At 36.1% G+C, this 17,693-nt stretch overlaps 1 protein-coding gene across 3 annotated transcripts in view; it reads left to right on the plus strand.

Moving 5' to 3' along the window:
* Positions 1-17,693, plus strand: part of met (MET proto-oncogene, receptor tyrosine kinase) — a 92,428-nt gene that overhangs the window by 19,692 nt on the left and 55,043 nt on the right. For all 3 annotated transcript variants that reach the window (XM_087310261.1, XM_087310262.1, NM_001007124.1), the window contains 1 exon segment: positions 7,929-8,120. In XM_087310261.1, coding sequence (XP_087166387.1) covers positions 7,929-8,120 — 192 coding nt within the window.

Raw genomic sequence — 17,693 nt, forward strand, 5'->3', positions numbered from 1 at the left:
CCTTTAAAAGGTATATATAACTGTTTTCAGAGTAGAGCATGGCACTTTGTTCATTTACAAACATTGAGCTCTTGACAAGTAAATAAACCTTTACGCATTTAAAGAAGCACAGTTATGTCTCATTACGTCATACAACAATTTATCAAAGTAAAATTGACAACTCTACAATAGGCTCTTCAAATGTTTGTGGAGAAATCCACAGGTATTAACACACCAGCAGACAGGCACCAATACTGCCAGCCTCTAATCCCACATTATTGTCAGCTTCTCTAATTCTCCCCAGACTACTGACCCTCGCGACCCAGTAATCCAAGAAAGGCACATAAACACCAGAATCAGGTTGCTTTGCGACGTGCCTTATAAATGCACAGGTGGAGCACAACGTTAACAACACACATGCAAATAAACGTATAGAACATTAATGAGGTCAAAGATCACATTATTTTTGTCAAGAAGCAGCTGAAGGATGGCAGCGTGGGACAGCGACGTTCCAGAAATCTTTACGTATTTGCAAGTGTACCAGAGCCCGAGGGTTAACAAAAAAGTGCGTGAAGGTGACATTTGGTCATTCAGATCTCCTTTCACTTGTATCAAGCCTTTCGGAGGTGACGCCAAAGGCCACGAAGATATGAAGCACGAAGGTGGGGCTCGGTAACCCAATAACCTCAGCATTGTGCCCCACACAATGAGAGCTGCTTAATGTGTCAAAGAGGACCCATGCACTGTCTCTGCCATTAATGTGGATTTTTTTTTCCATTCTTTGAAATAATACACAATAGACACTGGTATGAAGTAATATTTCAGGTTCGATACAAGTTAACCTTAAATGACAGCACTTGTATGATGATGAACATTTTCCAATTTGTTCTTCCTTTTCTTTTAAATATGCAAAAAGCTGGCAATTGAATGGGGGAGGTAAATAGAGGTTTAAATTGTAAAGTTACAAAATGCAATTTATATGCATTTTAAAATGATTTTATTAAGATAAAACATTCTCTCGGCGTTATAAACTGTCCCTGCTGCTTTTATTTTTTGAGGTGCTATTTTCTGCTTTTTTTCTAAAAATTGCATTTTTATTTCTGTAGCGCTTTTACAATGCAAATTGCTTCAAAGCAACTTAACTTAGAAGTACTAGTGAATTGAACTTGTTTGAGTCCAGTTTTGATAGTTTAAGTTCAGTTTAGTTCAGTTCAGTGTGGTTTAAATTTGCAGCTCAACAAGTCCCAAACCAAGCAAGCCAGTGGCGAGGAACAAACTTCACCAGTTGACGAAAGTGAAGAAAAAAAAAAACTTTTAAAGAAACCAGGTTCAGTTGGGCACGACTATATCTCGTCTGGCCAAACTTCTTGTGCAGAGCTGCAGTCTAGGCACTGGAGGCTGGAGAATGCTAGACGTCCATTGTAGATCTGCAGGTGTGTGTAGGTCACCGGTGGGTGTTCAGGCTGGCCCACGAGTTCAATGCAAAGACTCATTTGTCACTAAGGTCTTACAGAAATCATGTGCTCCACTTCTCCATGACCACCACAGCAGCTGCTGAGGACACAACCTGGTCCAGGATTATAGAGACCTCAGGATAGGAAAAAATGTATTTGAAATAGTTGCATCATTTGAAATAATACTCAGAAGTACTCACATGAAGTAATATTCTCGGTTCAGTTTCAGTTAACTTTATTTGACAGCAATTTTGTCATGGGAAATGTTTTGATTTGTTCCTCCTTTTTCTTTAAAAGAAATTAAAAAAAAATGCTAGTATGTAAATGTTTAAAGATATAGTGTAATAATTATTTATAAAAATATTTTAATATAATAATAATAACAAAGTCAAATAATAAAATCAATCCTACAACATTGTCTTAATACAAGTTTAATCACAAATGTGATTAAGTCTTACAAGTCCCCTTAAAATTAAATGTTAGCGTGTTGCATGAATAAGTCCAAATAACTAAAATAAGTTAGCATTTTTACCCTTTTAGTTCCCTATCAAGTTTTTACATTGCCAATAAGTGGCTAAAGAGGCGTTTTTATAATGTCGCTTTCAACTTAAAATAAACAAAAAAAAATTATATTTTGTTCTTCTGCTAGTTTGCAAAACAACTGTATTACGATGACTTGAAAATGCAAACTGAAGATGTTTGTAATCTCTCACTTGCAGTGTTTTTCATTGCTAGGTGTGCATATTGAGATCAGTGTCTATTAAGAAACGATTTGTTTTTTAATTTGTATTTGATAGAAAGAAACAGCCACAGCATATTAAAGCCCAAAAAAACACAACCTTCATATTATTTACTGAGTTCATTTATACGGGAAAACTGTGGCCCCTTAAAACACTAAAAATAGTGAGTATTGGTGAGATTAAATAACTGATGAAAAATGCTCTATTTACAGCCTCTTTTTCTTTAAAACTCAAGCCTGTTGAGCTATTAACTATTAACTACTCCTTCTCAACTAGTAGATTTTTAAATAAAGATTAAAAGATTTGTCAGAAGTTTAGTTGTTGATTCATTTGGTGGTTTACTTTTGCAAATTGTATGTCCACCTTCATTAAAACTTGTGAGAATCAAAAACTTTTATTTTCTCATAATTCTCCTTGTTTTCCCCCTTGTTTTCTTCATTTTTTTGTGGAAGGAATTAGGGGAATGCAAACTTTGGGATTGGCCTACAACAACATGTCATCCCTGCAGCACGCTGTAAACATTACGGTACACCACAAATGCTGTTGATTAAGTTTAACTTGTATTGAACCCTGAACAGCTCTTTAACAAGTGAAGCAGAAAATACCAAGAGCAAACGTTCAACAGCCCTGCGAGACTCCCGGCTGCTGGAGGAGCCCCAGGATCAGAGCAAACCAAGCTTGTCAAAACACTGCGCAGGTTTTTCAATTTCTAGCCTTGATCCTCAAAATACCGTGAGCTAAGCGGCGGAATGTCTTCCTCTCCAAACACACCGCGAAACGTGAAGTTTATTTGCTAGGAAAATAAGCACTCTCTCTAAAACAAGGGTGCGCTCAGCTGGTGATGGGTCAGGCCCGTTGAATCAATCCCAAATCACTGTGCTTTTTTACGCATGCTTACGCAATTCCTTTTTTGATATGCGTGGTAGCTCAGCCATTATGATGGGTCACTGTGGGCTTATATAACTCCAAAAAGCAAACACGCTCTGCTGAAGGCACATCAAAGACGTCTTGGCCATCTCATGCAACATGTGTCTCACTCATCCTTGTTCTGTCGCTCCCTCAATGGAAGCCCAAAGACGTTCTTCTTTTCCTGGAGGGGACTGGATAAGCTGGCATGTAATCCCCCTTCATATTCACTGACTTTTCCACCTGTATACCGATTCTGTGCCTCTGAGCCAAGCAGCTCAGGCCTGTAATGAGAGTCCATTCGGCCTGATTTATCGTCTACCTGTATTGTTCTCCGCATCTTCAAAGCAGCCCTTTGAGACATGTCCTCAAAATGAAGCGGCAACCACAGATAACACACTGACTCATGCGACTTACTCACATCGAGGGGTTGAAAGAGTGAGACATTTTCTGGCACGGGATGGAGTTTCGTTTTTGGGCCTTTTGTGATTTCTTTTTTTCATGGGTGTGTTTTTTACTGTTTTCGTCACCATGCTGGGAAACCGTAGAGGGGTTTGAGTAAATGCGGTGTTAATCATTAATCGCTTGTTCTCTGTACTCCAACAGGGTTTTTTAGTCATGGCCTGTGGTGCCAGGGTCTGGTTTCATTAATTATTAATGTCTTCTTTACTTTCATACTAGGGTACGTGACCCTTTGAGTTTGACCACAGTGAGGCCTGCAGGTGCCCGTTGCTTTTTTGGTCATTGAGCTAAACACTAACTTGGATAAACTATAATAATTAGAGGGATAGGTAACTCAACAATGCAATTTAGGGATTATTTGCTCACCTTTATGGCATTGCTGAACACTAAAGGAGATATTTAGGACAGGGGATATCAAATTTTTATTTACTTTTGGGGTCCACCTCATTCTCTGGTCAGTTTCACAAGGCTTCCCTATGCCTTATACTGAACGCTTATACTTCTTATTAACTAAGACATTTGTTTTGTCTTCAAGTATTATTCTATTGTATGGCAGTACTCAAAGCTCAAACAAACTTTAAATAATTAATACAGAAATTTAAAACATCATAAACACATTTTTGGAGGTTATTATGTCACAATGGTAAATTATGCTGCTACATCATAATTATATCATACCACATAACTTTCTATTTATTAACAAAATAAATAGACACGCAAAACAACAGTGGTGAGAAATCAGCTGTTAAGAAAGTGTTTCTTTATAATGGGGTGTAATGTATGTTTGCTTAGGCTCTGCAATTTAGCACTCCAGTCCAAAAAAGTTATATAAAGCTTGTTTATAAAATTGTATTCAGTAGATTGCTTTAGATTAAGCAGCTTTAAACATCAAAATACAAAAAAAATGTGTCTTGAAAAACATGGTCAGTTTGGTTTTTAAGTGAAGTTTTACATACTAATCTCTAGAGGAGCATGTGATACGATTGATCGTGGTTTGTCCCTCATTGGTAATCAGCAATAATGCAATCAGATTGATCAAAGGCTACAATAAATTTACTGATTTCGCCCCTACTCCTTTATCTTCATTTTGGAAGAATCATCTTTTCCATCCCATCTCCTCCTTTTCCTCCTTTACCAGGGGGAGATCTCGAGACTTACCTGATCTCGGACCCACTTACTTGCTAATTGACCAGACAGGAGCCCTGGGCTCAATTATCTTAGAGCAGGGTTCTCTCCTTGGACAACATGTCCAACCTACTAATAGTGTCAAGCAATATCTAAGTATATCAGAGTTATATTCAAGAGTTATATTCAACTTCTACTCTAAATCAACTCTTCAGTGTTTGTTGTTAATGGCCGACCAGCTGCTGAAGATGCAATAAAACATGACTTGGTGGCCCTTAAGCACAAGACAGTCTAACTGAGCACAGAGGAATTGCACATCAGACAGGAGTTACGTTTTATTTCACTTAATTTTTTTTCATGGCTTGTAACTTTTTTATGCCAGCGTTTTACCAGGTGTATGTGTGCTGTAGTGAAGGAGGTTAAACAGAAAAGAAATAAGCGTATTATTATAAATACAGTGTATTATTATAAATATAGTGTAATAAGTGAGTTTTGGGAGCGTAAATATTGTGTCAGGGAGTATCTAATGTCAGGGAGTAATTTTCATTCTGTCAGCTCATCGCTATAATGAAAAATGCTTGGGCACGAATGTTGAAAAAGCTGTCTTAAAATGTTATCTTAAAGGAGACATATCAGGAAAAAGAGGATTTTATGTTTTCATTTTGAAGTAATACATTGATGTTGTGTGCAGAAATCATCACATTCATTTCTTCCCTTAGTGACTATTTAGTTTCATCAGCTTGGCCTGCCCTGATGAATGACAAAACGACCTATGCTGGTACAGTTAGCCAATCATAACAGGAGATCATTGTACAATAGAGCGCAACAGTTTCTGGAAGTAAAACATTCATTTTCTCCACAGGGGAATTGATGTTTAAAAATCAATTGATAAACACCAACGCTGTTAATCGATTAGATATGGTTTAATCAAACCCATATGTGTGCATAAATTATTTTTAATAAAAAAAAATGTCTTTAATTGCTGAATTTATTCAGAAAAGCTATATTTACCCATAATTCTTCACCAAAGAAAAAAAAAAGAGAGGGTTCTGTTATCAAAGAAGTAAAAAGAGATCCTTACCTCCACCCACTCCATATGAATCACTGCATATGACATCAGTCAACTCTCAAAATACTTATGTATTTTGTATGTATGTGCATGTTTTGCATTAAACATGAGATACACACTTACCGGTTGCTTTATTAGGTACACCTGTAAAACTGCTTGTTAATGCAAATTTATTATCAGCCAATCACATGGGCATGTAGACATGGTCAAGTCGATCTGCTGCAGTTCAAACTGAACATCAGAATGGAGAATAAAGATGATTTAAGTGACTTTGAACGTGGCATGGTTGTTGGTGCCAGACTGGTTGGTCTGGTATTTCAGAATTTGCTGATCTACAGGGATTTTCACATACAACCATCCCTAGGATTTACAGAGAATGGTCAGAAAAAGAGAAAATATCCAGTCAGCAGCAGTTCTGTGAGCGCAAATGCCTTGTTGATGCCATTGGTCAGAAGAGAATGGCCAGACTGGTTTGAGCTGACAGAAAAAAGCTACAGTAACTCAAATAACCACTCGTTACAACCGAGGTATACAGAAGAGCATCTCTGAATGTTAAACCTTGAGGCAGATGGGCTACAACAGCAGAAGACCACACCTGGTGCCACTCCTGTTAGCTAAGAACAGAAAACTGAGGTACATTTCGCACAGGCTCACCAAAATTGGACAATAGAAGATTGGAAAAACGTTGCCTGCTCTGATGAGTCTCGATTTCTGCTGCGACACTGGGATGGGAGGGTCAGAATTTGTTGTCAACAACATGATAGCATTGATCCATCCTGCCTTGTATCAACGGTTCAGGCTACTGGTGGTGGTGTAATGGTGTGAGGGATATTTTTTTGGCACACTTTGGTCCTATTAGTACCACAAGAGCATTGTGTCAATGCCACAGCCTACCTGAGTATTGTTGCTGACCAAGTCTATCGCTTTATGACCACAGTGTACCCATCTTCTGATGGCTACTTCCTGCAGGATAACCCACCAGATCATAAAGCGTGAATCATCTTAAACTGGATTCTTGAACATGACAATGAGTTCACTGTACTCAAATGGCCTCCACAGTCACCATATCTCAATTTAACAGAGCACATTTGGGATGGGGTGGAACGGGAGATTCGCATCATGGATGTGCAGCCAACAAATCTGCAGCAACTGTGATGCTATCATGTCAATATGGGCCAAAATTTCTAAGGAATTTCTCCATGACCTTATTGAATCTATGCCATGAAGGATTAAGGCAGTTTTGAAGGCAAAAGGGGGTCCAACCTGGTACTAGTAAGGTGTACCTAATAAAGTGGCCGGTTAATGTTTTGTTTATTTGGTAGATAAACCCAAACATTTCACAAAATGTCTCCCCCATTATTAATATTAAGTGCTTCTCTCATTAATGTCATTAAAAGAACATTGTACTTTTGTCATTTTGTTTGACATTCATATACTTTTTTGCCTCTGATTGTAATGTTTTTAATTATTCTCATAGCTGCTTGTTTTGGTTCAGGGTTTATAACACTTTAATTAAAATTTTGAAAAATAACTTGTATGACAAAATAAAAAGCTTCAGAGCTGACTTGTGCTGCCACTTTAAACCGTTCAAATGCAATACAGCAAAGATAAAGTAGCAAATATGGATTAAAGGTAATTTTAAGAGGGTGTGGGGTTATGTTAAGCCTAATTAGGATTGTTTTTCTACAATACAGGTGTACTTTAGGGAGACATGTTAGAAAAGGGTTTTGAACAAGGCCCCTTTAATATCTGAAGCTCTCTGAAACTTCCAAAACTCCACAGGTTGTAGTGATCCCAGCCAAACAAAGCTGGCCTCAATCAGCACTCTAACAGAGCAGCAGCGAGCCCAGCGTTCCTCACAGTTTCCCATGAATTCCTGCCATCTGTGAGCACAGCCGTCAGAATGCGGCACGGATGATCCAAGCACCAAGGGAGAAAACATGCAACTGCAACAGCCAGTAGATACCGAGCTTAGATAGGGCTTTACTGCTGTGTTGCCCAAGCCTCTTTTCCACAATCATCTAACCCACACATTGCAATTTGCATGGCAAACTTGAGACCATTACTTTGGAAAAATGAGACTTCTGCAGAATATATCTATGCACGATGTAGTGTATTTTAAGCTTAATGCCAGGTAAAAAAAAAAACTATCACATGTTTAACTTCTCCATGTGTTTCTGCTTTCATTGTCAGACGTTTGTTGGAGATTCCTTCAGCTGTGGGAAACATGAAAGAGGCTATCGGCTAGAAGTTACAAGCACCAACCCGCGCCGGGACTATTTTCATGGCCGCTTCCGGAATGTTCTTCTCACTTCCATAGCTGTGGTGCCGATCCAAAACCACACTGTGGTCAGCCTTGGCACAGCTGAGGGCCGCGTCATCCAGGTGAGACATGTTAGCATTAGCCTTCTCTCCACGCTGTATTTCTAAAACCATGCGGTTCCATTTAAAGGCTGCGTTTGCATATTTCAACCAGTTTTAGTGGGTTTGGGAGCAATGTTGTCATAGTTACTATAACTACTGGGAGAAGTACTCAGTACAGTAACTGGAATTGTTTATTAGAAAGTTATTTCTGGTGAAAGACAGGTCAATTGTACTAGTTACAGTATACAATCTAAATGGGAATATTAATATGTATGCTCCAGGCAGTGTTAGATTGGCCACAACGTTTCCTAGTAACATTACAACAATTATATTTTTTCTATATTTTTAGGTTTATCTATGCTTGTATTATTCTTACTAGGTAAGTTGTACTCTTATTTTGAAAATGGGAGAGACATGGAGAACAAAAAGAAACAGATTTACAAACCAGGCAGCAACAGAAGAATTCAAAGCTTGTCAGAATGCAAAATGGGCGATATACAATGACAAAAGTCTTGTCGCCCATTCAAGTTTTACGAACAACAAATAATAACTTGACTTCTAGTTTATCATTTAGTATCAGAAGTGTCTTATATCAGGGGTGTCCAAGCTCGGTCCTGGAGGGCCGGTGTCATGAAGAGTTTAGCTCCAACTTGCTTCAACACACCTGCCAGGAAGTTTCTAGTATATTTATTAAGTGCTTAGCTTTTCATGTGTGTTTGATTAGGGTTGTAGCTAAACTCTCCAGTACACCGGCCCTCCAGGACCGATTTTGGACATCCCTGTCTTATATGAAAGGTAAAGGCCTCTAGATTACGCTTATTTTTTCAAAATATGATCATGGCTTTTAATTATTTAATTAGGACAGTATTGTCTGACTTTGCTTAGACAAAAGTCTTGCCACTTAACTGAAATAGAAGTTCATCAAGATTCTTTGGATTCATCTTCAATGCCTCCTCCAGCTTACCTCAGATATGTTCAATAATGTATATATCTGGTGACTGGGCTGGGCAATCCTGGAGCACCTTGACCTTCTTTAATTTCAGGAATTTTGATGTGGAGGCTGAAGTATGAGAAGGAGCGCTATCCTGCTGAAGAATTTGCCCTCCTGTGGTTTTTAATGTAATTGGCAGCACAAATGTCTTAATACCTCAGGCTGTTGATGTTGCCATCCACTCTGCAGATCTCTCTCACATCCCCATGCTGAATGTAAACCCAAATCATGATTTTTCCTTCACCAAACTTAACTGATTTTTGAGAATCTTGGATCTATGTGGGTTCCATTAGGTCTTCCGCAGCATTTGTGATGATTGGGAGGCAGATCAACAGATGATTCATTGGAAAAGTCTGCTTTCTGCCACTTTTCTAAATGATCAACTAGAAGTCAAGTTATTATTTGTTGCTCTTACAACTGGGATCAACGACAAGACTTTTGTCAGGTAGTGTACATATTATAGATTTATTCCCCGCCACCCAGAAGAGGCATAAGGTGGATTTAACTTTAGTTTAACATGTATATTGTGAAATTTGCTGCATATTTTTTTATGTTGCTGACTTTAAGAACATACACAAATTTATTATTATCATTAAGAGGAGAAGCCCTTCAAGATGAATCGTCTCATTTTCAGGAGGGTCTTCAATATTCACAATCACAAGTATATACACAAATGGCAGATACAGCAGTGCAGTACTACAGCTGCATCAATGCAGTAAACCATCAATACAAGAAAGTAAATACAACACAACACAATTCACCCACAAACACACATACACACTCTCAAAAAGATGTCTAACCACACAATAATATGCATGTTTCACATTATTATTGTTACAATAGTTATTGAACAATATTACAATAACTACCTCCTGAAATATAGATATTCAACCCTATGCAAACAAAAATTAGAAACAAATAGAAGCATTCTGTAAATAATGTACAACAGCAAAATACATCTCTGTCAGCCCCATGTGTCATGTAATTTTAATTTAGCCTATATTTAATCCACAGCATGATTTTGTATAAAATTGGGTTACTCTGATGGCATGAAGATAGCTCACCTACTACTAGCTCAAATAAAGTTCTCCATTACTTTAGCCAAAAGTTTTCTTAACAAGGCATCTACTCAATTTGTTCAAATATTTTTAGGCAAATGGAGTATGATTATCTGGCATGTGTGCTTTTCCCCCTGCTTTTCTTTGCATGCTTTTCCCCCTTTTAATCTGCCTAAAAACATAACATAAAATACTTTATGACTTTATTCATTTCATTTTGTGCTGCTGACATTATTACCTATAAAAATTGAAATGCTTGTGACTCATGTCTCTCAAGTTTTTACAAAAATATCATAGGTTAAGTACATCCTAGGTCAGTTGACATGTATTTAAATAGAACTTTCTGTACATGTTCAGCATAAGTCATATTTCTAGAAGGATGACTAATCTCAGTCTGGGAAAAGGAATGGTGAACATTTGCAGTATCTAAATTAAAACGTAATAATTATTTTAGTTGCCAGCACTATTTCCCTGTGTTATTGTGCATGTAAATAGGCAGGATGTAAGTACGTGACTAGTGAAAACAGCTCTGAATGTAGGAATATGCAGGTGCCTGTGGCAGGTTGGGAAATACGCTCTTTTCCTGTTTGCCTTTGAGTGACCTTTGACCTCTGATCAGTGCTATAACATCTGAAAAAAGCACACGAGGTGAATCTATCAGTGATTTCTCAACATGTTTATTGTGCAGAAATGGCACCAACCCAAATATTGAATCTGTCCTGCATGAGCACCAAAAAAAAATTGAGAAGCGCATACGGAAGTGTCAGATAGAGACTTGTGGTATTTCGTAAATACGGCAAGAAAAATGTTTGAGAAATGAGTGGCGAGAGAAAGGGTGACAGCTGCACGGAAGCGTGGCGGAGGAACCCAATGGTACGTTAATAGTAAGCACTGAGCTTCGATGACACGTCTTCGCATGGCATTTTCTTGGAACGGCTGCAGCTGTCGTTCCTTCTCTCTCTCTCCCTTTTCCTTTTTTACATTTTTCCTCTCAACTTCTTCTCGCCTCTTTTGTCTGCATTTTGAGGCCTGGTAAGGGGTGAGTGCGAGTCCAGCTGTCCCATTTGAGAGGTTTTCAAAGACAAAGAGAGTGGGTGAGTGTTTAAGAGGCCTTGACAATGAGAATGCTAAAAAAAAAAAAGAAGGGCGATGAAGTTGAATAAAATATGGAATGCAAGAGAGTAGTGGGTCATTGTGTAAATGAAAGTTTCAAGAGCCTCACATGCCTTTAAAAAACAACATGCTGCAGGTGAACAGAGTACACAAATTAACTAATACAGTAGGCCTACTGTATACTTCTCATTGTTCTTCTCCAGTTGACTGATCAGTCCCTCCAGGATTTTGTGAGCCTAATAGTTTCTTGAGACCTAAAAAGAACATTTTTTTTGTGTATTTTTACAGCAAAATAGAAGAATTAAGCTAAATAGTGGTTTAAGTTTTGAGAAAAGTCATTTTAGGTCACAAATATGAAAATCATTTCCCTGCAAAATCCTGGACGGTCTAACAGATACCATTGAAATTTCTTTTTTACAAATTTTTTATATAAAAAAAAAGTTATTTTAATTTAATTAAATTTAAAATACTTTATTCTAAATATATTATTATTATTCATTTCTTCATTCATTTTCTTTTTGGCTTAGTCCTTTTATTAATCCGGGGTCGCCACAGCGGAATGAACCGCCAACTTATCCAGCACATGATTTACACAACGGATGCCTCTCCAGCTGCAACCCATCACTGGGAATTATTATTATTATTATTATTATTATTATTATTATTATTATTATTATTATTATTATTATTATTACTTTTATTATTATTATTATTCATAAATTCATTCATTTTCCTTTGGCTTAGTCTCTTATTTATCAGAGGTCGCCACAGGGTTTCCATTAATAGTTTGAAGAGTAAAATGTCTCTAAATTACATAAAAATAAAGACACACAGATTACAACTATTGTAAAATAAAATAAAAGCATGTAACAAGTTTTCTGATGAGCTTGTTTAAATGTGCAAATGAGATTTTTTTATTAAAAATGTGGTAATTTGCATTAGAGTTGGAATTTAATACAGATGATTTTTGGGGAATATTTTGCTTCATCTCTCCATAATTCTGAAAATGTGGTGGAAATTTTTTTTTTTTTTTGTGGAACTAAATTTTGTATATGATCAGGTATGCTATGTATGAACATATACAGTATATATATAGCTCTGTAAAAAGAGCCATATGATATATCTCGTATCTGAATACAGATATGAGAATACTGTTCATACTGCTGTAACAGTTTACTGAAGAGATTTATGGCTCAGAGGAGTAAAAACAAGTTTTTGGACACTTTTAAGTAAACATAACTTAAAAAAAACTATTGCAATTGAAATTTACAGAAACAAATAGTTAAAGTGCTACAAAATAAAGTGTAATTTGAATTTGTTTTCTTTCCATTAAAATAAAAACCTCTTAAGCCACAGTGTTTTGTCTACACTGTCCCAGATTAAAAGGTCAGCAGCAGGGCCTGTAGTGCAGAAACAGTCCCAGTGGCCCTTATTCTCTCTAAGGAAGTTCTCCAGCTCCGCCACGCTCTCGCTGAGAAAAACTCAACACCTTGCCTTGTGTTTGTGAGCAGGACTTCCTTTTACATACACAATGAGCTGTAATTCACACGGTTATTAAGGCTCCGCTGTGTGGATTTTTTCCCCAGAGTGCATAACATTCCTCCTGCAATAACGGCTCCATTTGTAGCCATTTTCTGCCATGCCTGGGCTTAATTAAGCCTGGCTTAGCTTGGTTGCATCTGGGACTCAAAATCCTTTTATGGCTTATAGCGATTTTGGAAACTTTCTGGGACACATGACACTTGCCAGGTTTTAGCTGTATGGGTTCTGGATGTGTGTTGCACATTGCATTTGTGGAGCAAAAAGACAGTTGGCATTTGTGTGTGGAGTTTGCATGTTCTCCTTGTGTTGCGTGTGTTTCCTATGGGTTCTCCAGTTTCCCCCACAGTCCAAAAACATGCGCCATAGGTGAGTTAGCCCTAGTGTATTAGTGTATGTTTGCCGGAAGGGCATTCGCTGCATAAAATATATGCTGAAATAGTTGGCAGTTTATTCCGCTTTGGTGATCTCTGATAAAATAGGGATTAAGCATAAGGAAAATGAATGAATGAATGAATAAATATTATGTATTGACCATAATTAGTTGTTATACATACATTTTTCACTTTATCTATTTGACATGTTACCGTTACAGCATTGTATAAGTAATCATTTCAGCAAGAGATATGGATTCCATCAATAAATACAACAAAACATACATTTAAATAATATCTGATTAATAATTAAATTTTATTTAAATATGCACATACATTTTTTTTTTATAAGTTCCAGGCTGCTTTTAGTGTGTGTAAAAGATATATGTGACATGAGGAATTTCCCTCCCACATTTAAGGAGATTTTGGAAAGTTGCGTTCCTGCACATCTGGCCTTACATCATAAATTATAACATAAACTACATCATAAAAGTAGAAATCTGCTCATGTGGCATCAAAATTGTCTGCGTCTATTCATGTAATAAAGCAATATTGTGGCTAAATTGCCCTGATTACATTTCATTGCACTGGAAGATTGATTGATTGATTGATCAGTTTTTCATGAACAAGCTCTTTTGTAATCTCTATTTTAATATATGGGTCTGAATCCCACTAAGTATTGAAGTCATTTTTGCACCAATTTAAAAGTCAACTTTATTTAGAAGTCAATTTCCATGCTGTGTTTATAATTTAATTTAATTTAATTTAATTTAATTTAATTTAATTTAATTTAATTTAATTTAATTTAATTTAATTTAATTTAATTTAATTTAATTTAATTTAATATTTAAAAGAAAAAAAAAAAACTAGGGATGTCCTGATCAGGTTTTTTTGCCCTCAAGTCTAAGTCTGAGTCATTTGATTTTGAGTATCTACCGATACCAAAACCTGATGCGATACTTTTATAATACATAAATAAATAATAAAGAAAAGTGGAGAAACAGATCCTGGATTTTCCTTATTTTTATTGAATTCACCACAACATTCAACAACTCTGTTAACAAACAGAGCACTTCTGTGAGGAAGCTTGAACAATCAAAGTAATTAATAGTGTCAGTTCTACACTTTTGGACATTAGTGCAACAGTAAATATAAAAACATAATCTAATAAAAAAAACAAAAAGCACCTCAACTTAAAATACCCGGCATGTAGGCAATCCCAAGTTTACATATCTAACACTTTGCTATGGCAATGTAGTCGTCATCAACTTTATAATCGATAACCTCGAGACCGTAGACATACTCGCGATTTCCGATTCAAGCTGCTTCCGTGGTCTACTTTGCTGGCATTTAACCTATAGCGTCTCTGCAACAAAGTAATGTCATGTCGCAACTGTTGCTGTTTCTGTGTGAAGCAAAGAAAGAGGTCTTACTCTGTGCCATCACATAACTATAGATATAAATAATATAATACATAAATATATATTCATATACATATATATTCTAGTCCTGATTGGGAGGTAACATTTGATTCCAATCGTGTTTAAAACTGCGTGATTGGGCCCAATTTCCGATCACTTGATCGGATTTGGACATCTCACCCATAACCCAAATCACATACATTTACACTATTCTACGCTATTTTGTAGTACGAATAGTGTACATAGTGCTTTTACACTGAAATATTCTTTATATTCTAAAACAGTGTGCACTGAGGTTGGTTTATTTGACTTATTTTGTATTGTGAAAGCAAAATTCTCATACGTAAGTGATTATGCTTACTTTCCACTTATCATTTATTCCACAACTGTCAAACATCGCCTAGGAAACAATTTTGTTTAGTTGGTACAAAAAAAGAAATACTATGCTGTTTAGTGTGTAAGTGCATAAGTGCGTAGTGTATAGTGTGCCATTTAGGACGCAGTGTGATACATTGCTAAACACACGCCTTTTAAAACAGACCACAAAACACTGACATTAGTGAGTGAGTTGTAGATATATCACTCACACTATCCTGAAATCACTAAAACCACAATAATGACACAGTCTCCAGCACCACCAGATGCCCCGGCCGCGCTTCAAGCCCAGGGCTAATAATGATGTGATCCACCGATGGCTAATGGAGCACAAGCACTGGCTGTCTTTGAGGCCTGTAATTGCAACGTAACCATGATAAATGTTCGTCCAGGTGTGTGGATGGAGCCACTGTTTCTGACACTTCCCAACATGCCGAACAGACAGAGGTCTTTACGTCTGCATTGCCTTCAGGCCTGAGCTTTTGTCTGTTCCCACTCAAACCACAGTCATCGCAGTTCAATCTGTCATCCTTTTGCCCTGAAAGGCAGAAGCACACCAGTTATTACAGTATCCATAGCAAAAAAAAAAGCAAAGGACGGTCCTTCACAAACATTGCTTCTTCTTTCATACTTCATCTATCCCAAGGAAAGTTCCAGACGTGAGCTGTAATTTGGTGTTTTATAAGCTAACCTGCAAAGAAGAAATAACAGGGGTTTGCTCCAACAGCTTCAGCTCATACTGAAGGGTTGTTTTACTTTCTAAGAATATGATGTTGGGATCTCAGTTGTTGTATTTTTTCAATTTGTAAGTAAATTTAAGATGTTTAAAGACATTTTTTATGCCAATCATAAGCATAAAAATTTAAACCTTAAAAACATTTTAAAAAGCAAATTGTAAAATATATATTAGGTTGTTTTACTTCACATTTTATTTATTGTAGTTTTTTATCACTTTTGTTTTTATTTATCAGGAGTAAGATTTGTTTCAGATTTCAGGTTTTAGATGTGGCGCCAACATTGTCTAAGAAAATATTTTATTTTATTTATTATTATTATAAATAAAATATTGTGTTCTTAAAACATATTCTTTTATTATTTGCTATTTTTTAAACTTAGATTTGTTGTATTTTATTTATATTTAACTTTTTGATTATTTATAATCAGAGGGTTTAAAAAAAATCTAAATACTAAAAAATCTGCCTTTAAGTTTTTCAAATGAGTGCTTAGCAAAGCTCTCATCGCTAATATAAAGAATATTGTAGGACATTTATTAAATATATTTTGCCATTTGTTTTAGTTAGATTTGTTCTATTTTGTTTATGAAACAAAATATATTTACAATATTAATATCTAATACACACTAAGAATCCTCTGTTAAGCATTAGCAAATAGTTAATTCATTATCTGTTAAGCATTAGCTCTACAGTAATAGACATTAGAAAACAGTTTATACAGCTACAAAAGTTGTATTCTTGACATTTTTAATGAGCTCAATGACTGTAGTTTTCATACTTTCATTCATTCATTCATTCATTCATTCGTTTGTTAATTCATTCATTCATTTTCTTTTCAGCTAAGTCCCTTTATTAAGCTTGGGTTGCCACAGCAGAATGAACCTCCAATCCAGCATATGTTTTATGCAGCGGATGCCCTTCCAGCTGCAACCCATTTCTGGGAAACATCCATACACACTCATTTACACTCATGCACTACGGACAAATTAGCTTACCCAATTCACCTGTACTGAATGACTTTGGACTGTGGGGGAAACCGGAGCACCTGGAGAAATCCCACGCGAATGCAGGGAGAACATGCAAACTCCACAAAGAAACACCAACTGACCCAGCCGAGGCTTTAACCAGTGACCTTCTTTCTGTGAGGCGACAGCACTACCTATTGCGCCACTGCGTCGCCATTTTCATACTTTATTATTTATTAATTGTTCATTACTAAATTCAGTATTGCATTGTTTACAAACCATTTGTATTTAAGAGTAGTTGGTGGCTTTTAGAATCACTCAGGATGAGATAGTAAATGATTAATAAACTATTGAAATCAACATATTTTATTATTCAGGCATATATTAATAGTTAATTTGTAAGTTAAAAAATGCTTTATTAACTTAACTTCATCCACTTTTGTGATCTAAAGTGAGAACTATTTAAGCTTACTTAACAACTAAGACAACTACAAATTACTTATGACAATTAAAAGCTTTGTATCAAATGAACAATAAATAAAAAATTGTTCTTAAAAAAAAAAAAAAACTACTGTAAACTTTAAACATTGCCGAATAACAATAGTTTCAAAATACAATTAGAATTAAATACAATTTTAAAAGAAAAGCATAAAACAACAACAATGTAATAATTTAACAATATATTATGATACAACATTTCAAACGTATTTAGCGATGTATAAACTGTATACAGCAATTTTATTTTAAATAAGACTGCACAGTTTACCAGAGATGGGTTGCGGCTGGAAGGGCATCCGCTGCGTAAAAACGTGCTGGATAAGTTGGTGGTTCATTCCGCTGTGGCGACCCCAGATTAATAAAGGAACTAAGCTGAAAAGAAAATGAATGAATGAACGAATAAGACTGCAAAGATTTATTTTTCATTTGTTTCATTTGCGTATCTTCAAATGAATTGACATGAATGAATTAGTTTATTTTCTTTTTTCCTTTTTTCTTTTTTCAGCTATATTTTAGAATCAAGCTG

The sequence above is a fragment of the Danio rerio genome, chromosome 25, assembly GCF_052040795.2.
Source record: "Danio rerio strain M-AB ecotype USA chromosome 25, GRCz13ab, whole genome shotgun sequence".
NCBI lineage: Eukaryota > Metazoa > Chordata > Actinopteri > Cypriniformes > Danionidae > Danio > Danio rerio.